The 22,652-nt window shown below is 43.6% G+C and overlaps 1 protein-coding gene across 1 annotated transcript in view; it reads left to right on the top strand.

The window, feature by feature from the left end:
* The window catches only part of Mettl8 (methyltransferase 8, tRNA N3-cytidine), an 88,254-nt gene extending 74,919 nt beyond the window's left edge, over positions 1-13,335 (top strand). The window contains exons 6-10 of the mRNA XM_059260667.1: positions 3,398-3,461; positions 6,859-6,998; positions 11,542-11,648; positions 11,986-12,051; positions 12,827-13,335. Of these exons, the coding sequence (XP_059116650.1) occupies positions 3,398-3,461; positions 6,859-6,998; positions 11,542-11,648; positions 11,986-12,051; positions 12,827-12,984 (535 nt within the window). The 3' untranslated portion in view covers positions 12,985-13,335. The remainder of the gene's footprint in view (positions 1-3,397; positions 3,462-6,858; positions 6,999-11,541; positions 11,649-11,985; positions 12,052-12,826) is intronic.
* The last annotated feature ends 9,317 nt before the right edge of the window (positions 13,336-22,652 follow it).

The raw sequence follows: 22,652 nt of genomic DNA, 5'->3' as shown, positions 1-22,652 counted from the left end.
CACCACCGTGATTCAACAATTATTAACATAATGCCAAACATCATGCAGCTTCTGGATTCAGGAAGCATCTCCCAAAGCTCAGGCTGTTCGTTGATGCTCTTGGACACCTACCGTCACAGACAGTGACGGACAGGGCTTCCCTGGTGTTGTCTACTGGCAGTTGCCGTGGCTGGGAGTGGGGGTGCTGGCGAATGGCGACGCTCTTACCCTTTGTGTTTATTCTCTTGTCTCCCCTTGCCCAGCGTCTAAGATGCAATTTTTTGTTCACCTGGATCACATGACCAGGTCCCTCCACCCTGGTGACCCCCCACTGGCGAGTGCTTGTTACTCTGTGACTGTTCTCAAGGTTTTACTAAGCATGCCATTTTTAAATTTCTTGATTCTCTATTTTGTGTATTCCAGGTAGCCTAACAGTATGATATAGTAAGAGCTCAATAGGTATTGATTATTAGTTTTGTATTAGTTAGTTGTACTTTCCCTTCTCTTTTCTCTTCCTTCCTTCCTTCCTTTCTTTTTATGTTTTTCTGTTTTTTGAGACAAGGTCTCTCTGCATAGCCCTGGCTGTCCTCACGCTGTAGACCAGGCCTGCCTCTGCCTCCTGAGTGCTGGGATTAAAGGCGTGTGCCACCATGCCTAATCTTACCTCTCTTCAGTTAACTCATAGTGGAATGTTCTAAGTTCCTACCTCTTCTGCACCCCTTCCCTTCAGCCCCCCCCACACACTTCTTAATTCCTTTTTCCCCCCTCCTCATCCAACAAGGTCTTGCTACATACATCAGGCTGGCCTCAAACAACATTTTTCTGTCTTCGTCTCCCATTACTGGGATTACAAGTGTGCTTAATAACCTGGGGAAATAATTCCTCTTTAGAAGCCCAGCAGTGACCAGCCTTCCAAAGGGAGAATTAATGTGTTACACTTTCAGAATGTTTCACCATAATTCGACTATTGGAATTTTGAGGGGTCAGATCATTCTCCAAGGATCATTTCTTCCTTAAACCTCCACCGGACAGTGTCTGCTGTTGTGGGGGTAGTAGTGACGTGCACACAGTTTCTGGGAGAAGAGCCAAGGCAGTCAGCTGACTTTACGGAAAAGCTCTGGAAGGTCACTGGGTGGTCACAAGGCTGCAGCTTGGGATGCTGAGGCAGTCAGAATTCCATCTCAGAGGTCAGGCTGTCACCTTGATAGGACACATGGTACATGCGTTCCTTGAGCTGCTGGACTGTTCTGGGTCCAGTAGGTGTTCTGTAACTATTCAAAGGTAGATAGCAGGCCTTTCATAGGCATTAGCTGGACTAGAGTCCAGAAAGACATTCTGAATTATATAGACACTTTTGGAGGGTCATCTAAGTTTTAAGTTCCTGGGAGGCAGAAGCAGATTTCCGTAAATAAATAAACAAATAAATAATAGCAACAGCTATAATAATGGCTGACATCTGTTGAATGCTTGTTTTTCTGAGCCACGAGTCTTTTAGAGACCTTCCCATGTGGATCCATTCAGCCCTCACAACTACCTTAAACATCACACTTATCTCTAAAGATGAAGACACAGAGTCACAGATTAAAAAACCATCCTCCAGACACATCACTTAGTAACGGTTGAGCCAAGTGTCAGGCCTAGGGCAGCCTGGTTCCAGAGGCCTTCCGTTAGCCGCAGATCACACGTGCGTCTGAGTGTGAACTGAGCACATTTCATAGGCACACAGCACTCAGTAGCTTACAGGTCACAGTTACATGGGTTTCATGGAAGATTACAAAGTATATGCTAGAATAAAGTACTAAGATGTACTTACTTATTTCTTCCTTTCTTTTTTTGAGACAGAGGCTCACTCTGTGGCCCAAACTGGCCTTGAACATTGAATCTTCTTGCCTCAGCCTCCCACGTACTTGGAGTAGAGAGTCATGTGCTCCCATGCCCAGCAAAGCATCATTTTTATAGGAGACAAATGAAAAGCCAAACCAAATCAAGCGCTGCAATCTTTGATTTAGTGCTGGTTAACTCTTCACAGTCAAGTCCTGTTTGTGATACTTCTACTTGTTTGGACAGATCTTAAGTCGAATGTAAACCCTGGTGCTGCAGAATAGATGAATTATACGTGAATTATAGTATTTATCAGCAAGTAGCCTTTAAGAGCATAGCCTAAGTCTAGGCTGCTAAATTTGTAGTTTTGCTTGTATTCCTTATTGACTTAGATGTCCACCTTGCCTGAAATGTGTCTTGAATCAAATAAGAGGCTTCGTTTGTGCTTCGGACCTCCCTTAACATCCTGCCATGTGCCAGTTTGGACTCTTTAGATCGGTGTACTTCTTATTACTGGCATGATTCCTACCCTTAAACCCTTATGCCATGCTGATTCTCAGTTAGCAATGCCAATTTGTCCCTGTAAAACTTCCAATACTTAGACTCTTTGGGGTGATGGTCCTCTCGCTCCTTCAAAAGTTGTATGAAACTAACCAGCTACACCCCAAAATTTAAAATCCACAAGAGCCAGACCCGTAGTTGTACCTACAGTCACTGTGTAGTGACACACTCACCTGTTTTCAGCCATTCAGACCTTTTCTAAGCAGCATGACACGAAGATGGTTTGATGCAGGCATATAGAGAGCGATCACCAAGGGCACTGGCCCACAGAATTTGTAGTATCTGCCTGCCCATGAACAATGGAGAGTCCAGCCATCATTTCTGCATTTCAAATAAAGGCCAAACAGAATGTTTAAGTTTGAAGGCCAATTAAAATTAGTCCAGATTTTCATAGGGGTAAACATTCCTCTGTAAAAAACTTTTTTCTTTTATTAACATACTGTAAATAAGGAAACTGATTTTCAGAAAAGTTAAATCAGATTCATAAGTGGCAAATCCAGGATTCCTAAACAAAGCCGCTTGGCTCCTAAACCCACAATCTCAGTATTTGAATTAGGTAACTTCATTCCCAACTTCATATTCTCATGCTTGGTATATATATTAGGTTCAATAAATGCTTGACAATAACGTGAAAAGATATCCAAGAATTTGAGTATTAGAGTTCGTTTCTCTTTTAGAAATGGTGTTTATGCCATGATAAAATTATATGTGCTTCTGCCCTGCCGGAGCCTTAGAGCACCTGTCTGGAAAGGTTCAAAGCCAAACAAGTCACAAGTATGTAAGAATGAGAGGCGCAGGGTTCTGAGGGGCGTGGAGAAGGCAGAGCTGGGCATGCTGGGCATAGGGGTGAGCGAGGAACAAGGTGGGAGGATGGGCTTAGAAATTTCCACGTGGAGGGAGGGTAAGACATAGGCAGGTGCTCCTTCAACACAGGACAAGAGTTTCCACGTTACACTGTAGTGATAAGTGCTTGTCACACCTTCTCTGATTTGAACATGTCTGACTCTGGATTTAAATGTCTTTTCCATTTGCATAGGAACTTTCCAGGATCCTTTCTTTATTGCTGTGATTTTGCCTCTGAAGCCGTGCAGCTTGTAAAGGTATGCCTTATATAAAGAGAGGTGTGGGCTGAGGAGATGACCATCAGTGAAGTACTTGTCAGGCAAGCAAGAAGACCTGAGTTCAGACCCCTAGCACCCTTGTTAAGAAGTTGCCATGGCAGTGTGAGCCTGTAATTCCAGCCAGGCAAAGCCAACCTAGACAAATCACTGAGCTCAAGTTCAATGAGAGACTCTGCCTCAAAACACAAGGTAGAGGGCAATTGAAAAGGATAGCCGGTATTGACCGCTGACCTACACACACACACATACACACACACACACACACACACACACACACACACACACGTCCACAAACACTCAAACACACACATGCATACACAAGCATGTATACACACATAAATTAAAAATAAAGAGAGAGCCAGGTGGTGGTGGCACACACCTTTAATCCCAGCACTTGGGAGTCAGAGGCAGGTGGATTTCTGTGAGTTCTAGGCCAGCCTGGTCTACAGAGTGAGTTCAAGGATAGCCAGGGCTATATAGTGAGACCCTGTCTTAAAACAAAACAAAACAAACCCAAAAACTAAATAAATGAATAAATAAATAGAGGCTTTGAAAGTCCTGATTTGAGAAGCCTGAAGAGATTGGCTTAGCAGTTGAGAACACTGGTTTTCTCCCAGAGGACCTGGATTCAATCCCCAGCACCCATATGGGGCTCACAACTGTCTCTTACTCCAGTTCCATGGGGTCTAGCACTGGCTTCTCAACTCAGTTGAGCATCAGGCAGGCACATGATGCATTAACATATACACGGGCGAAACACCCATACACACAGAATAAAAAGATAAATTTAAAAGGTCTAATTTGGGGGCTGGAGAGATGGCTCTCAGTGCTTAAGAGCACTTGCTGCTCTTCCAGAGGACCCAAGTTCAATCCCCAGCTCCTACCTGGTGGCTTACAGCCATCTGTAACTCCATTCTCAGAGGATCTCATATCCTGTTCTGGCCTCTGAAGGCACCAGGCACAGACGTGCATGCAGGGAAAATGCTTATACACATAAAAATAAATTAAAACAATTTTTCAAAAGATCTTGTTTTTTGAATGATCTGTTTGCTTTTGAAGTGATTGATTCTTCTGAAATGTTTCTATATCAGGTGCACCTATGATGATATTTAGCTGAGTTTTTGCAATTTCTGGAAGTTATTTCAAACGATGTCCAAGTATATTACCTGTACAGGATGTCTGCTTTTAACCTAAAACAGTAGAAGTTGTTTTGAACTTAAGAGAGTGTCACAGCTGGATGGATGGCTCAGTGGTTAAGAGCACACTGCTCCTGCAGAAGGTCGGAGTTTGGTTCCCAGCACACTCTTGCATAGACTCACAACCACCTCTACCTCTAGCTCCTGGGATCCAACACCTTCTCACCTCGTGCACAAACCCACATACATATATACACAATTAAAAATAACAACCTTTTCAAATTCAGACTGTACACATGTTCATGAATGAAGTCCAAAGGATACCAATAACATTAGTCGAGATTTTAACAACTACCTACCCCAAACTTAATGTTTTAGTCAAACTACAAGAAGCCATCATTCATGTCTGTCTATAACACCTCACACACAATCTAGCACATAGTAGGCACTCGTTAAATTGAATTTTTTGAAGTAAGAAAATCTAAGAAACTGTAAGGAAAGCAGCCGGAACCGGGGTACGAATCCTGTACGAACCCATGAATGCCAGTTAGCCAGTTAGAATGAAGAGATGGTCACAGCAAATGGAAAGTGGAGAGGCATTCTGTTAACAAAGAGTGTAGGGCTCCATCAGTAAAGGACGTGCCTCGCAAGCGTGAGGACCTGAATTCAGATCCTCAGAACCTGGATGGGAAAGCTGGGTATAATGATGTGTGCTTGTGATCCCAGCCCTGGGCTGGCAGAGGCAGATGGATCCCTGGAGTTCACGGCCAGCCACCCTAGCCTATTAGACAAGTCCCAGGCCAGGAAGAGACCCTGTCTCCAAACTAAGATGACCTAAACTTGAGGAAAGACAGCTGAGGTGGTTCTGCAGCCTCCGTACACACGTGTCCACTTGCACATGCATGTGTTCCTGTGCACACAAACACGTAACTACAAACAAACCAAAAAATGGTGTGTTAAACATAGACGTTAAAAAGGCTTTTAAAAGTTAACACTGGCTGGGCCAAGGGTGGCATACACCTTTAATCCCAGTACTTGGGAGGCAGAAGCAGGTGGATCTCTAGTTTGAGGCCAGCCTGGTCTACAGAGCAAGTTACAGGACGGCCAGGGCTACACAGAGAAACCCTGTCTCGAAAAAGAAAAACAAGTTAATACTGAAAGTTAATTTTTGACAATAGTAGTATTTGTTACAGACAGTTCCTAAAATAAAGGAACTTCCGCATATTGAAGAAGGCAAGTATTCCAGTCATCACATTTCCCAGGATGACATGGTGGTTTGATATCTTTCCTTCCACTGTTGATTCCGCAGACAAAATAGCCTTACTGAACTGCATCCCATTCAGGTGGACAAGAGAATGAATTTTAGTAGTAGAGCTGTGTGGCCATCACTGTTACCTAATTTTGGCTATGTAGCGGAAGATGTTTTGTATTTTAAGGAGAAGGAAACATGGAACACAGAGCAGTGGTACTCTTGAGGACCATCTTGGCACTTCTCAAAGAACACGGGGCTGGCCTTGAGCAGCAGTCCCAGCAGACCCAGAGCCCACTGCACTCCATTTCCAAACTGACAGACAGTGGGAAGTGCTTGCTCTCAAGTCCAAGTGCTTCCGGCGTAGTTTCTGTTTTCTTTTTGTTGGTTGGTTTTTGGTTTGGTTTGGTTTGGTTTGGTTTGGTTTGGTTTGGGAGGGGGGTTGTTGTTGTTGTTGTTGTTATTGTTGTTTTTTGTTTTTCAAGACAGGGTTTCTCGGTGTAGCCCTGGCTGTCCTGGAACTCACTCTGTAGACCAGGCTGGCCTCGTACTCGAGAGCCACCTGCCTCTGCCTCCCAAGTGCTGGGATTAAAGGCACATGCCACTGCTGGCTTTGTTTTTGTTATTTTAGGACAGCTTGAAGTACAGTAACAGAGTACTGAGCTAGAAATGAAGTTTATTAAGTTCACAGACGAAAGACGCTTGGGAGAAAAATGCTAATTTTTATTGCATTTATTTATTTTGTGGGGAGGGAATAGACATGCCAGGGGGCTCATGTGGAGATGAGAGGACAATCTGGGGGAGTCGGTTCTCGTCTTCTACCATGAGGGTCCAGAGAGCAAGCACCTTTCCCCCAAGGCCATCTCAGTGATCCAAGAAAGGATTTTATAAAAATGACCTTTATTTAAAAAAAAAAAAAAAGGTATAAAATATAAGGAAAACAACCCCCCTGGAAGTCTGCTAACCCCTCTGTATTCCTTCCCCGTGACAGTCACATGCGTCCTACACTGAGGCCCGCTGCTCTGCCTTTGTTCACGATGTGTGCGATGACGGCCTCGCCTACCCTTTTCCGGATGGGGTCCTGGACGCCATTCTCCTCGTCTTTGTGCTCTCCTCCATTCACCCTGGCAGGTAAACGAAGACTAAAGGGCGCAGCTAATGTGTGAAGCTCCTTTAGCAGCCGTGGTTCTCAGAGCTATCAAAGCAAAAGGGACAGTCCCCGACTTGATTATCTCGTGAGCTCCGTTGTGTTTAACATGCAGCCTTTTAAGTGCGGCTTCCCCTTTCCTCACACTCGAAGAAAGGAACTGGTCAAATGCTTCATTAGCGAGCTTTCTGTCACTGTCAGAATGAAGCGAGTATATTCTGGCAAGACACATACCTATTAAAAGTGACAGCGCTTCAAGGAAATTACACATGCAGAACAGCCTAATAGACTCCCAGGAGGGAGATTGTACTAGGTGATCAGAAACAAACATCTTTGATTTAGCCTCATCTTAAGTGTCTGGGGAAAGGTGGGCTGCAGTCTGCGAGGTTTCACGCGGGTCCAGTGAGGGGCTTGTGTTTTAAAAAAGCCTGCTGAGGAGTCGTGGCTATAGTGATTTGACAAAGTGGGCGTGCTTGGACCTATAGGGGCTAAGGTGGATCGAGAGCCATGATTGATTGTGTGTGTGTGTGTGTGTGTGTGTGTGTGTAACTGGGAATTAACCTTAGGATCTTGCACATGCCCGGCATGTGTTCTTCTGTGGAGTGTCCCTCACCCCTTAAGTATGACTTACGTTTTTATGCTTACATGATATTGGTTTTCATTTTTGATTTTTTTGAGAAAGAGTCTCACTGAATAGCCTGTTCTGACCTTGAACTCTCTATCCAGCCCAGGCTGACCTCAAACTCCCAGTGACCCTCTTGCCTCAACTTCCCCACTGCTGAGATGACAGGCATGCACCACCATGCCCACTCATAGGGCTTGTGCTTTCATGAGATCTCACAGCCCCCGACAAGAGGAACAGGTCTGCATCAGATTCCTTTTGCTGATAGTGTAATCCCTTCCCACAGAAACGTGAGTCCTGCACACGAGGACCTTTGCTGGCTTTTTAGTTCCCATTCAAAGTTGAGCACTTTACTACTTAGTAAGGGAAAAATTTGATTCCCAGATTAATCAAAAAGAGAGTTATAGTTATACCTGATGCATAGTTTAGGTTCCACTAAGCCACTTTCCCTTCACCACTTCCACAATGTATTTCTTTTCTGATAATATGCTCATCTGTTGGCACTACTGCAGAAGAGTCAAAACGTCAGCTCTGGGCTTTGCTTCTGTATATGGATAGTTAAAAGGATGACGTAGGTGATAAAGAGCAAGATTTCCTATTTCGTACTTAAAAGAGGAAATGCATAGATTCTAAATAAGACTGCAGAAAGACTATTTGAGATTGGTTCTGATCATGTATTTTATTGTGATTTGAATTGAATATTAGTAAAATGGGGAAACAGATATCTTACGATGATTACCTTTATAATATTCACTCTGTATATTATAAAATAAATTCAAATATCTTGTGTCAATACAACTTTTTTGCCTATATGGAAATGATCTAAAAATGAGGTGAATGATCTGGGTGTGGTGGTGCACACCCATGGTCCCAGCTACTTGGGTGATTAAGACACAGTGTCTCTGGAGCCTGGGTGTTCGAGACCAACCTGGACAGCACAATGAAACCCCACTTGAGTCATTTTAACTAAATAAAGGTGAGGTGAGCCAATAGAAGAGAGGCGATCAAAAGAGACAGTTTAGCAGTGTCTTTAGGATCATTTAGGACTGTAACTGTGAATGCGCATCCAAGAAAATCCTAGAAAAGTAACTCATTGGCAGCAGAAACAAGGAAATAGCCAGTAATTCAGCTAGATCCTGAGTCTGAGGAGAGCAGTTTAAATGGAAATAATCCTGAGAGGCTACAGGAGGAGCTAACTGTCTTTCTGGTCATTGAAAGAAAATGTAAGATACACACTAAATAAAAGCAGAGTGGGGAGTCGGCAAACTGGAGAGTTCTTGTTGTTTCTCTGTCTTAATCTCTTTTTTTATTTTAATTTTTGTTTGTTTATTTGTTTGTTTTCCTGAGATAGGGTTTCTCTGTGTAGGCCTGGCTGTCCTGGATGCTCTGACCAGGCTAGGCTGGCCTCGAACTCAGAGATCCACCTGCCCCTGCCTCCCGAGTGCTGGGATTAAAGGAGTGTGCCACCACTTGCCTGGCTGCTTTTTTTATAATTTGGCAGAAGCTGGATTTCACCCCACTATTCTACTAAATGTAATTTTTAAAATTTTTTTAAAATTATGCATGTGTGAGAGTGTGTGTGTGTGTGTAGGGGTGGGTGTCTGTCTTTCATACTTACATGGGTTCCAGAGCTCCAGCTCAAGCTGCCAGGCTTTTGTGGCAGTGCTTTTACCTGCTGAGCTATCTTGACAGCCATGAATGTTGTTTTAAATGAAAGGAATTTATAAACCACCTGAGCTAACCTCATCTTTTCAAAATGAGAAAGCCTCAGCAACTTTAAGTGGCTTAGGTAAAGCAGAGGCCGAGCTGGGTGTGGTGGCTTACGTATGTAACTCTAGCACTCAGGAAACTGAGACAGGAGGACTGATCCAAGTTCGAGGCCAGTCTGGGCTACATAATGAGTTCCAGACCACCTTGGGCTATGGTGTAAGATCCTGTCTTACAACACAAAATCAAATAAACAAACAAAAAAGAGACCGCAAAGACTTACCCTGTAGGCTGCCATTTCTCCTCCCTCCCACAGCGGGCAGTGGCCATAGCTCTGTACCCTGACTGTCATTCCCTGTGGGCTCCATGAGCCCTCTCCATTGGCGCTGTGGGCAGCCAGTGCCTGTCACTCACCATCAATAGAAGACCTGCATCTTTCTGGTCCACAAAACAGAGACCATGAACACAGAACCCAAAATACCACATCAAGATTTACTTTAAGAGTCCTATTTGATTGCATGCTCTAGAAGCAGGATAAGGAATTAACAAGAGTAAAGCCTCCTGGTATTGAGCTGGAATTGAGATGTGACTACAGTCGAAAGAGGCCAAGAATAAGGAAAAAGGAGCTTTGTCTTTGAGAGGAAGTCATATACACAAAGGCCTGCACAGGCCACGGAGCCCATCGTGCCATTGTGTTTGGTTAGGAGAGAAGCTTTGGTCAGAGCAGTAGAAACGCCATTGGAAGAATTCATCCTCAGAACCCTGTAAGAAAGAAAACTTGGCCCTCCAGATTAAAATCATGAAATTCTTTTGACAATGAGGTGATTTTCTAGGACCATTGTTTGATGTCAGACAACTCATTGCTAACATCCACAGAGAATTAACAAGAAGGACATGTAGTGTATTGGGAAGTGATTCTGTTTCTGGGCTTGGAGAGGTAACTGTCTGTCCCAAGGAACTGCCAAGGGAAACAGGAAACTGCTGTGGGATGTTCTGTATGGCAAATGTGTTGCTAATTAGTCAATAAATAAAACACTGATTGGCCATTGGCTAGGCAGGAAGTGTAGGTGGGACAAGGAGGAGAATAAAGCTGGGAAGTGGAAGGCTGAGTCAGAGAGACACTGCCAGCCGCCACAATGAGAAACAGCATGTGAAGATGCCGGTAAGCCACGAGCCATGTGGCAAGGTATAGATTAATGGAAATGGATTAATTTAAGCTGTAAGAACAGCTAGCAAGAAGCCTGCCACGGCCATACAGTTTGTAACCAATATAAGTCTCTGTGTTTACTTGGTCGGGTCTGAGCGGCTGTGGGACTGGCAGGTGACAGAGATTTGTCCTGACTGTGGGCCAGGCAGGAAAACTCTAGCTACAGGAAACAGCAAAGGGAAGGGGGAGGAGCAGGAGGGGGAGGAGGAGGAGGAGGGGGAGGGGGAGGAGGAGGAGGAGGAAAATTGAGCACATGGATAGGATAGTGAAAGAAAAGAAGAATGAGCCCTGCATCCTGAGAGGAAGAAGTCGGGGGTTGAGGAGATGACTCCGCAGCTCAAGTGCTTGCTGTACACAATTGAGGACCCCAATTCAGACTCCCAGAACCCCGGGGAAATCCAGACAGCGTGGATGCAGCCTACAATCCTGTGTCCAGGAGGCAGAGACAGGAGCCAGGAGCAAGGTGGCCAGTTAGACTCGCTGAACCTGGGTTCCGCAAGAGACCCTGCATGATGTCAGCTGTAAGCTGGGCTTACACACGTATGTGAACATGTATGTGCATACTCGAGAGTACTAGACATACACACGCAAAAGGCAGGCAGGCAGGCAGGCTAGGAGAAGAACTAACGTGGAGGAAAGATGACCCATTTTGCTGTGTGAATTTGGGGTGGCTCTGGCATGTCTTATTCTGCAGAAAATGGCACACCTTTACCTTTATTTCCTACCGTATTTAATGGAAGAAACATAAGTGGACGGGTGGGTGAGTTGTCGGTTTGGTTTGTGTGAGACAGGGTCTCACTACGTGACTAAGGCTGGTCTGGAATCCACGATCCTCCTGCCTCAGGGTCTGGGATTGCAGATTTGTGGTTTGCACTTGAGCTTTCGAATTTGGTTCCTTCGGATCCAAAATGCTTTTTTTTTTCCTGTGTTTTTGTTGTTGTTTTGTTTTTTGTTACATGTATGATTTCTTTGGCTTACTTTGTTTTCCAAGGATGCAAGCTGTTGTCCACCGACTCTCCAGGTTGCTGAAGCCTGGGGGAATGCTATTATTTCGGGATCATGGACGATACGATAATGCTCAGCTTCGTTTTAAAAAAGGTAACGGGCTGAAAGGGTGGCTTACTGGTTAAGTGCTCTAAAGAAGATGGGAGTTTGGTTACAGCACCCACACCAGGAAGCTCACAACCTCCTGTAGCTCCAGCTCCAGGGGATCCCATGCCCTCTCTGGTGTCTGCCCACACACATGTGCATGTACCTATATACAGACACATATATAAGTAATTTAAAATAAAGATACAATTTTTAAAAGGTAATAGTATATTGAGTTCTAAGTTATTTTAATGTGTTTTTGGACTATAAAAATATTTCATGTCAAATTATTTTGATTTATCTTGTTTATGAAGGAACTATCAAGTTTTTCTTTTTTATTTTTTAGGGCGTTGTTTATCTGAAAATTTTTATGTCCGAGGAGATGGTACCAGAGCCTATTTCTTTACAAAAGGTATGCTGATCTATTACCCAAGGTAAATAATGAGCTGTGAAAACTCTTCTCAGGTAATTATTTGCAGGGAGACACTCAGACGCTGTGAGCACCAGGCCTCAGTGGTGATTCGGCCCCGGATGATGTCTTATGCCCTGGTGCTCACAACACTTCCACATAAAAGTGTGCAAACAGCCTTTGCCTTTTCATCGTCTTCCAGTTAGAATTACTTTTAAAGAAAGAGTCACTTGTTTCACTCTTATATTAGAGTAAAGGTTCAGGGTGTAATTTTGGAGATACTGTTAGCCTTGATATGAAAAAAAAATTGATAGTATGCCACAGCCACAGGAAAGAATTTTATTTTTATAAGTCTAAAGAAAATTAGTTCTCACTAGTCAATTTCTTGTCTTAAACAAGTGCTTCTGACAATACCAAGTGAATCCTGCATCCAAGGGCCTCCCCAAACTTAATAGAGCCTTTTATAACATGTAGTCTTGAGTTGTAAAACAGAGAGCCGTGAAGGAGGCACAGTTCAAACTATTGAAAGCCCTAGTCATAGCTGGCTCACGATAATCTACCCTGGTCCTGCTGGCCCTGTCCTGTCAACCTGTTTCCACTCGCAAACGGGGGAGATAAGATTGCCGCACTTGGTTTTGTGGGTTTCCTTCACCTAGCTGTACAGTGCTTCCTGGTGTAAACGAAACTCAGATGAACAGTCCTGCATGGCGCCCCATTGGTCCTTCCTCCCCTGTCCCCGTCACATGCTGTGTCTTTGACTGCCACCTTTGCCTCAAAGGGGAAGTCCACCGTATGTTCTGCGAGGCTGGATTACATGAGAAGCAAAATCTGGTTGATCATCGCTTGCAAGTGAACAGGAAAAAACAGGTGGTGATGCACCGAGTGTGGGTTCAAGGAAAATTCCAGAAACCACTGCACTGGACTCAAAGGGGCTGAAAGGAGCATTTCTGCTCCTTTTTGACTGAGCTACATGTCACGGTAAGGTATGAAACCAGGGTGTGATGTTGTTCAAAGGCTGCTGTCCATAGACAGTGAGAAGAGCATCTGTGGCCCTGCTGCTCTGTCGTCTGAGCTCTTGGGACAGTTTAAGTACACGGAGTGACTTGAAAGAATGTCCCAACCTCTGTTTTCAGAACTTGAAATGTATGTTTGTTTGGTTTGGTTTTGTCTAACCATGTTCCCTTGAATCTTATGACTTTGAGTTAAATTACTGATATAAGGCATATAGTTTTGAGAAATGCAACCTGTCCGCTTTTTAGAAGTGGAAGAGATGATAATCTTCTTCATTATTGGGTGTGGTGAAGCATTCCCAAACAGTCAAACCGCCCTCATTGTCAATCAGTAGCAGAGGCGCAGCGTGCCTTGTTTTTAGGGGAACTTACAAGCCCAGGATGAAGGTTTATTGTTTTTGTTTCATTCTATTATATTTTCTCCAACCCCCCTTTTTATCCCCTCCCCATACTAATGTCTGAAATACAATTTTAATTTCTCTTCCTTTCCAAAAATGAGGAAGTGTGGCCCTTGTTAACTCATTCTCCGGCTGTTCTTAGATGTGCAGGTCACCGCTGAGACAGTCATGCTGTGGTGGTTAGTTTTCATTGCCATCGTGACACAGTCTGGACTCTCCTGGGAAGAGCCTCCAGAGTGTCAGTTGCCTGTGAGTTTGTCTTAACTGTGTTAATTGATGTGGGAAGACCTGCCTACTGTGGACAGTACCATTCCCTGGGTTTTGGATCCTGAACCGAGTAAAAATGGACAAAATGAGCTGAGCCCTGGCATACTTGTGTTCTTTCTTCTCTGGTCTTGACTGTGGATGTGACCAGCTGCTTCACGTTCCTGACTTCCCTGCTGTAACCTGGTGGACTGTAATCTGGATTTGTGAGCTAAAATAAACCCATTCTCCCCTAAATGGCTTTTGTTGGAATATTTTTTTTTTTATTTTATATGCATGGGTTTTGCCTGAATGTATGTCTGTATACCATGTGCATGCCCAGTGCCTGCAGAGGCCATCAGTATCTCTGCCTGCCAAAGATGTCTATTGTGGAATAATCTTTTTGTACACTGTGAAGATGTGTCATTCTGATTGGCTTAATAAAAATCTGAATGGCCAATAGCTACGCAGGATTTTCAGGCACACAGAAGGCTGGGAAGAGAAAGGGGTGAGTCATCAGCCAGAAGGAGAGGAAGCAGGATGAGGAGTACAGAGTAAAGGTAACTGAGCCACATAAAAGAATGTAGATTAAAAGATACGGGTTAATTTAAGTTATAGAACTAGTTAGGAACAAGCCTAAGCTAAGGCCAAGCTTTTATAATAAATAATAAGTCTCTGTGTTATGATTTGGGAGCTGGCTGACAAGACAGAGAAAGACTTACTACAAATGGCATCCAACATGGTATCACGTATATCCACATAAGACCTGGGAAAGCTTTAAAAAAAAAAAAAAAAAGGTTCTAAACACACAAGAATGGAGCCAAGGCAGTGTCCTAGTCTTCTGTCTCTCATGCTGGCCATGGTACAGAGACTTGCCAACATGCTTGAGCTGCCAGTGAGCCATGAGCTAAGCTGCACAGTGGTTTAAAATTTTGCTCATGCAGACAGAAAAGGTTACCGATACTCAGTAAAGCAGGTTCAAACTGAAAAAAATGTCTAAACAGGTTACAGTGTGTTTAACAATGTGTGTAGGCTTAAGAAAAAGAAAAGAAAAAGGATATAGACTATAGCAGAAATCTTAGAGAGTCTTACTAATAAAATAAAACCTGAGCCAGGTATTGGGGTGAACACTGGAAGGTCAGAGAGACTGAACAAACCACAGCTAACCTCACCTGGCCAACTTCTCTGCTGGTCTTGTTTCCTCAGACTGGAAGCTTCTGTGTCCTCATATCCAAATGGCTCTCAGCTGAACTGCTGCTAGAAAGCCTGAAAGCTTAACCAGCCAAATGCTTAACCAGCCAAATGCTGCTAGTTTCTGGTCCTCACGCCTTATAAACCTTTCTGCTTTCTACCACTACTCCCTGGGATTAAAGGCTGCTTTCTGGGATTAAAGGCGTGAGTCACCATGCCTGGCTGTTTCCAATGTGGCCTTGAACTCACAGAGATCCAGAGGGATTTCTACCTCTGGAATGCTAGGATTAAAGGTGTGTGCTAACATTTTCTAGCCTAAGTATCTTGTGGCTTTTCTGTTCTCTGACCCCAGATAAGTTTATTAAGGTACACAATATTTTGGGGAACACAATACCACCACAATAGACAGTCATAAAAATACGTAACTAAATAAGTATAATAAAGTATTTAAAGAGTAAAGTAATTAAAAAATAAAGAATAAGCCACATAGAGATGGGAGTCTGGATCCTGTATGTTATTGTGTTGTCTTTCAATTTTTTTTTCTCATTGCTGATAAAACAAACTATAGCTGCAGAGAGACATTGGACTTGAAAACTGCTAAATTAAACCAACCTATATATTTTTAAGAATGTCTTAACTTCAAAATGGAAATCTGACAATGTGTTGCATTGGAGGAGATGTTATGCTTTTGTTTCCAGAGGAAACGAAAATCTGTGGATTCCTTCCAGATTAACAGAGATCAGATTTGACTGGGGCAGACCTCCCGAGTATCTTGGCTACAGACATGGGGGAGGAAACCAAAAAGACTACAGGACAGGTGGTGTGTGTAAGCTGATCCCTTGACATGGGAACAGCTCTGAGATGAGATGAGACATGATAAATCTTGTTGGCTACAGAGTCCTCATGACTTATTTTTACATGCCATCCTTTCATATGGCATGGGTAGAGATTTATATTACAATTTGATTATACAGTCCAAATGGACTTAGAAAGTTGACAGATGCCTTTTACTTGCTCAAACATAAAACAAAAAGTCATCTTTAACTGACTTATGCACACTGTACATTCCATTCTTGTGTTAATGCAGATATGTATGTTACCTTTGAAAGTTTATGTGTTTTCAGAACAAGAAAACCAGATACCAATGAAAACAGATGGCCCAGGTGATCCAGCCTCTCAGAGTGCCTCTGTTGCAGTTTCCTCAGAGTTCTGCATCCAGATCAGCTTCAAGGCTGATGGCCGAGATGGTCCAGCCTCACAGACTACTCCAGTCTAGACTTCAGATAAGCCTTGCACTTTCCAGTTGCACAGAGACTGGACAACAAATAATACATCTAGCTCTCCCAGGACTTCACTACTATCCCAGTTTCCCTAGGGCCTCCTAAACATGCCAGTGCTCCCAGACAATAGGAAGCAGTCTAGAGAATATAACACCCACATTCCCAAGAGGTGGGGTGGATGGCTTTGGGTCATTTAATTGGTTATAGATGTTTGTCATCATCTAGGAGGGTTGGTTACAAGTTGTTATTGGTCTTGGTCAGGAAAAAAGCTAAACAAAGAAGTTAGATTCAAGAATATCTTTCTGAAGGAAAAAAGGGAGGTATAGTATAGAAATGATGAGAGAAAGGGGTGGATTGTTGAATCTACTTTTAAACAACTGCTAGTCTCAACTATTTTCCATTGGTGTGGATTTATGTATATTAATACAAATTAATGTTATTTTTGTTATAATGTATATATGTTTCTATTTTTGTTTAAGGTATTGTACCTATGCAGCTCATTTTAAACGGTTATGTAAAGTTTTAGTCTTTGAAAACCATTTAGGATAATAAATTCAGGTTAATAGCTAGTCATCTATAACTATCAAACAGAGTCATGTTAGGTGTGTTTTCAAGATCATACAGAGATGTATTTTAGATAAAAAGGTGATCTTCAAACACTTCAAAGACCTACAAAAACATGACATTTAAAGTGCTTTGTTAACATAGGGCTTTTAATGACAGTGAGACACGTCTGCTCCTGGCAGTACCAATTTACTTCAAAAAAAAAGGATGATAGGCATCAAAGAACCTCCATAAGGATTTTGCTTTCTTTATGGGAAAAGTTAGCCATTTGGGCAAGAAACTGCCCTTGTCTCAACTGCTGACAGTATGCTGTCCAAACTAGACCAGCAGGACACAAAGAAAAGTAACTGCCAAAATGCCAAGACAGGGTAGAACGTCCTTCAAAATTCCTGCTTCACAGAAAAGTCTGTCAGATATTCTAGGCCTGTAGCTGCAGATGGATGCCCCAATGTTACAGAGGAACCTTGGGTGACTGTCCAGGCAGCCAGATGTCTCTGTCATTTCTGTAGTATTGGAAGTTGCTTGCTCTGCACTTTGTGTTTACTCAGGTACTATTATATCCTGAGGTCTTTGATGGAGCTGAAGACTAGATAGTCATAGTTTTTCTTAGTTATGATAGAAGATTAATTAGGTACAGAACTTTGAACTTACCAAGATAAGATAAATAATATTTTCTCCAAAATTGCCAAATACAAATGGATGAAATTTTGTGAATGTAATTCTTTTTTTTTTTTTTTTTTTTTTTTTAAAGATTTTATTTATTTATTTTGTATACAGTGTTCTGTCTGCACATATCCCTGCAGGCCAGAAGAGGGCGCCAGATCTCATTACAGATGGTTGTGAGCCACCATGTGGTTGCTGGGAATTGAACTCAGGACCTTTGGAAGAGCAAGCAGTGCTCTTAACCTCTGAGCCATCTCTCCAGCCCGTGAATGTAATTCTTACCTGATAATTGTTACTATATATAGCTTTACTGTGTTAGAGTTAAACCCTTTCCTTTTTATTTAGACCAAAAAAGGGGGGGAAATATTGTGGAATAATCTTTTTGTACACTGTGAAGATGTTTCACTCTGGTTGGTTTAATAAAAAGCCGAACAGCCAATAGCTAGGCAGGATTTTCAGGCATACAGGATGCTGGGAAGAAGAACAGCAGGGTCACCAGTCAGATGGAGAGGAAGCAGGATGGAGAGTACACCAAGCCACATAAAAGAACATAGATTAAAAGGCATGGGTTAGCCGGGCGGTGGTGGCACATGCCTTTAATCCCAGCACTCTTGGGAGGCAGAGCCAGGCAGGTCTCTGTGAGTTCGAGGCCAGCCTGGTCTACAGAGCGAGATCCAGGACAGCCACTAAAACTACACAGAGAAACCCTATCTTGAGAAAAAAAAAAGGCATGGATTAATTTAAGTTATAGAACTAGTTAGGAATAAGCCTAAGCTAAGGCCAAGCTTTCATAATTAATAGTAAGTCTCCATGTTGTGATTCGGGAGCTGCCTGGTAGGACAGAGAAAGACTCACTACAGGCATTGGATCCTTTGCACCTAGAGTTATAGATGGTTGTAAGCCTGTTGTATGACAGACTTTTTCTGGACAGAGGCAGCACACACTTGTCTATTCACCCCAGATAAGGAGCCTATGACAGAACAAAGTACGGATACCACCAAAGTCCAACTTAGTGAACCTATGAGTTTTATTAGGGTCACTTATAGGAAGATGGGTGAGAGGTTGCTTACAGGAGTAAAAATGATTCAAGGACACCTGTTCACCAAAGCCCACCCAGCATGAGTAGCAGCTCACAAAGCTGGACCTGAAGCACACTGCACAGTCTGCAGGCTGTTGAGATTGGAGAGTGCCTCACTTGTCCGAAATCTCTTCTAGGCAGCTCCACTGGTCTTTGCTTCTTTGCACCTTGGCTCCTCTTTACTATTTACTCTTGGGAGGGAGGGGCCTAGTGAATCTAGTCAGTTTTAGGGACTTCCTGAAGCTATCTTGAGTTGTCTATGTCTTAACTCTGAGATGTGAATGTTTCAATCTGGAAGGAAACTACTATATGACAGAGCTGTCATATGGCCATTGGGAATCTTCTGGAAGAGCAACCAGTGATCTTAAACCCTGAGCCATCTCCCTAGGCCCACGGTCAGGGTATTTTATCACAGAAACTAAGGCATATATTCAAGAAAATTCTTCTAACAATTAGAAATGTATTTGTTCCCTTGCTTCAGAAAGAAAGTATGTTGGCTTGCTGTTTGCCCTTTGTAAAAACAGAGTTCCTAAAACAAGCCCCTCATTATGCAGTGTTTACTGAATGTTTCCATTCTGTATTATCAAACTTTGGAGCCACAACTTGTACCACAACTCAGATCTGGTTACCCATCTTCAAGAAGCCAGTCAAAAGAATCAAAGTAAAGTAGAAAGCAGAAAAAGGAGACTTACTCAATGTGGACACATTGGGAAGAGGGACAGAGGGAACCAGGGGACCTCTCCAAGTCCAGTCTTTGGGTTCTGAAGTGAGATCAAAGTTTAAATAGAGTGCTGAGGATGTACTTGTGCCACTCAAGGGCTGGTCTCTGTAAACTCGGATCCAGACAATGAGCAGATAAGGGACTTACCCAGAGGAGATGCACAGTTCTGAAAGCAGTGGTCTGGAAAAATTCCAGGTCCAAAAGTTTTTCTTTACTTATTTGTTTGCTTGTTTGAAACAATCTGACTCGTAGCCCAGGCTAGCCTCAACACAGGCCATGATCCTGCTGCCCTGGCCTCCAGGGTGCTCAGATTTCCAGGTGTGAGACTTTAGAAATCCCTTAGAAGTTGGTTTCCTAGAGGAATGTAATGAGCCCATTTGGGATTGTGGGTTTGTAACCTGACAGAAATGAAGATATTCCAAAGATGCACTTGGGTCTTTCAATCTGACTATCAGACCATTGAAACAGTGGACCCTGAAGAAGTGGAACTCACCCCAGGAATCTCATGCTGGGCTGAAGGAAAGGGCATCTGTAGCAGGAAGTTTTCCTGTGTCCCACAGCTGCTTCGTCCCAAGTAAACACACAGAAGCTTATATTAATTACAAACTGTTTGGTCTGTGGCCTCAGGCTTATTGCTGCCTAGCTATCACAACTTAATTCAACCCATTTCTGTTAATCTGTGTTTTGCCACATGATTACCTGTGTTCCATTACATCTTGCTCTCCCGGCAGTGCTCAGCTTCTCCTCTGACCCTGTATCTCTGCTTGGATTTCCCACCTGCCTCTAAGCTGCCTTGCCGTAGACCAAAGCAGCTTATTTATTAACCAATGGTAGCAACACATATTCACAGCATACAGAAAGACCATCCCCCAGCAGGCATCAGCCACAGGGGGGGACTTACCTGCCAGAAGGGGATTCCACACAGTTCTAACAACTCATCACAGCGCCCTACAGGACAAGACTGAAGTCCAGACAAGGGTGTGTCAGCGGCTCACACCTTGATGAGACTGCTTAGATGTGCCTGTCCTAGGGTCTGTATTTAAACTTCAGTCTCATTCTGCAAGATTTAGACCAACATGGGCTTTCTTAGTGTCTCTGCCCCTCATCTGCTGTGACCATATCGAGTAAATCTTTTTCCGGTTTCCTCCTTAGTTTGGCTTTTTTTTTTTTTTTCTTTCTGATTGTTTGTTTTGTTTTGTTTTGTTTTGAGACAGGGTCATACTCTGTAGCCCTCCCTCTGTAGACCAGACTGACCTCACACTCACAGAGATCTACCTGCCTCTGCCTCCCTAGAGATAGGATTAAAGGCGTGCGCCACCACCACACCCAGTAAGTTTGGCTCTTTTAATTGACTTATCCAGGACGGATGGCCAGACCTAACTTGGAGCACAGATTGTAGCCCCAAGTTTGATAACAGGTTGACCTCGTAGCAGACTGTGGCAGAAGAGCTTAATTGATGGTATCCCCAGAACGCATGGAGTCAGGCCAAGTGCCTCAAGGAACGGGCTTGAGCACGAACGCTCAGTCATCATCATCATCGTCATCCCACACAGTGCAGGTGGCAGGGTCACCCTTCTAAGGAGAGATATCTGGGGGGCGGAGGGGGGGGGGTGAGGAATGGAGCCTCTGGGAGGAGCTGGGCCTTAGCTCATCTTTAACTCTGTTCTCAAAGTGTTCGAATGGGATCAGCCTGTCTAGGACACTAATGAGGAATGGCGCTGGGAGCTGGAGCAAGGCAGCTTGTGAACAGACCAGCGCTGTGAGGATGAGGCGTCTAGTCTCCAGACAGGAGCCATCCAAGCTGGTTCCTTCCAGCCATGGTGTTTCACAAGCATGTTCAGAGAGATTTGTTGAAGACTTGTCTATGGCATGTAAAATGGGGAGGTCAATGATCAGTGGTGAGGAAAACCACAGGCCGATTTTGGAATACATTTGCCTTTGGTGGCAAGTTCTCAGAAGTACAGCTGTCAAGGTTTCTGTTGAAATGGGCACACATCAGTAAATGGAAGAGTCAGAATTTGCCCAAGACTCTTAACTCGCTTGTATTTCATAGTTAAAGTCTACATTTAAAAGCCAAAACAGTCATGAAAGTATTATATACAACGGGGCAGTTTAGATAAGTTAATGTTGCTATGGGAACCCCAACAGATCTTCTCATGTCTCCATTTAAAAACCATGGCCCAAGGTGGTTTTTAAAAACAACAGAAGGTAAAATTATTCGCACATTCTCACACATGTAAATTGTACTGTCTCTCTCAGTTCTAAATAGCAGATTCAAGCCAGCCTCTTGACTGGCACAGTAAAATTCAGCTTCATATCTTTCTATAATGTATTACAGCATGTGAGTTAACCTTTAAAAGCTTCAAAAATACATCAACCAAATTTGGACTCTAAGACACAAACTGGGCTTTCTTGGGCTCCCTCCAGCATAGATCTCCTCGTCTGTGAACATCCCCACAGGAGCCCCACCCCACCATCTTCTGTGTTCTGATCAGTCCTTTTTCCACTCAGCCTACCTGCGTGAGCGTCCTTCTTCAGGCTTGCTGCCAGACAGAAAAGCAGATAGAGGCAGAGACAGCCAAGGGAAGGAAGGGGCTGTGGGGAGTTTGGCCTGCAGATACCGAGAAATCATGAGGTGTCACAAATGTATCTGTTTGAGTATTAGCTTAAAATAGCTGATAACTGCGTGGAATTCTAATTCCCCTCACATTCATAAAGCTAGGACCGTGGTTAACAGAGGCTGATATTTAAAAATCCGTTTCTGAGGGAGCCGCATTTCAGAGAGTCCATTTTCCCTCTAACAGAAAAAGGTGTATTCCTTAGTCTTCTTACACGAGGGAAACAATGAAATAGATTAAAAGAGCACGCTCTGTTTTCTCCAATTCTGAAAGTCACTTTGGAACACTGTCTGCCTGGGAACACTCTCCCATGAGGCTCCGCTCGGGAAGGTGGAGAGGAAGTCGAGTTGGGGTTTCTGTTGTTATAACATCGAAATCCTCAGTTGCCATTGACTTCTGCTAACCACTTGTTTGGGTTCCAAACTGTGCACACATCCGGATTCCTACCATGAAGTGCTTGTAAATCATTGCTGCACTTTAGTTGCTATGTGAAAATTCACCCATATGCAAATAACTGCTTTCCTGGGGACAAAACCCACAGTCATCCGAGCCATCCCGATGGTTCCCTTCTCTCCCAGAACTGCTTCCTCCATGTCTGTGGTTTTCCAGCTCCTGGGGACCTGAATATATCAGCTTCGTTAGCTAATTGATTCTGATGTTTATTATGCTCCTCACAAGGGCAGATGACTTCACATTTGCATCGCTAATAGACCTCTTTCAAAGCCTCTCCTCCTCCCGCCCGCCTGCCCGTTAGTCATCAGGAGACTACACGTTGGCGGGGGTACTTTCCTCCCTTGTGAAAGCATACTGTAAATTCCAGAGCACTGAATGTGTGAGG

The sequence above is a fragment of the Peromyscus eremicus genome, chromosome 4 (assembly GCF_949786415.1).
Source record: "Peromyscus eremicus chromosome 4, PerEre_H2_v1, whole genome shotgun sequence".
NCBI classification, from domain to species: Eukaryota; Metazoa; Chordata; class Mammalia; order Rodentia; family Cricetidae; genus Peromyscus; species Peromyscus eremicus.
The sequence above is the reverse complement of the archived record's forward strand: the minus strand, read 5'-3'. Positions and strand labels throughout refer to the sequence as shown.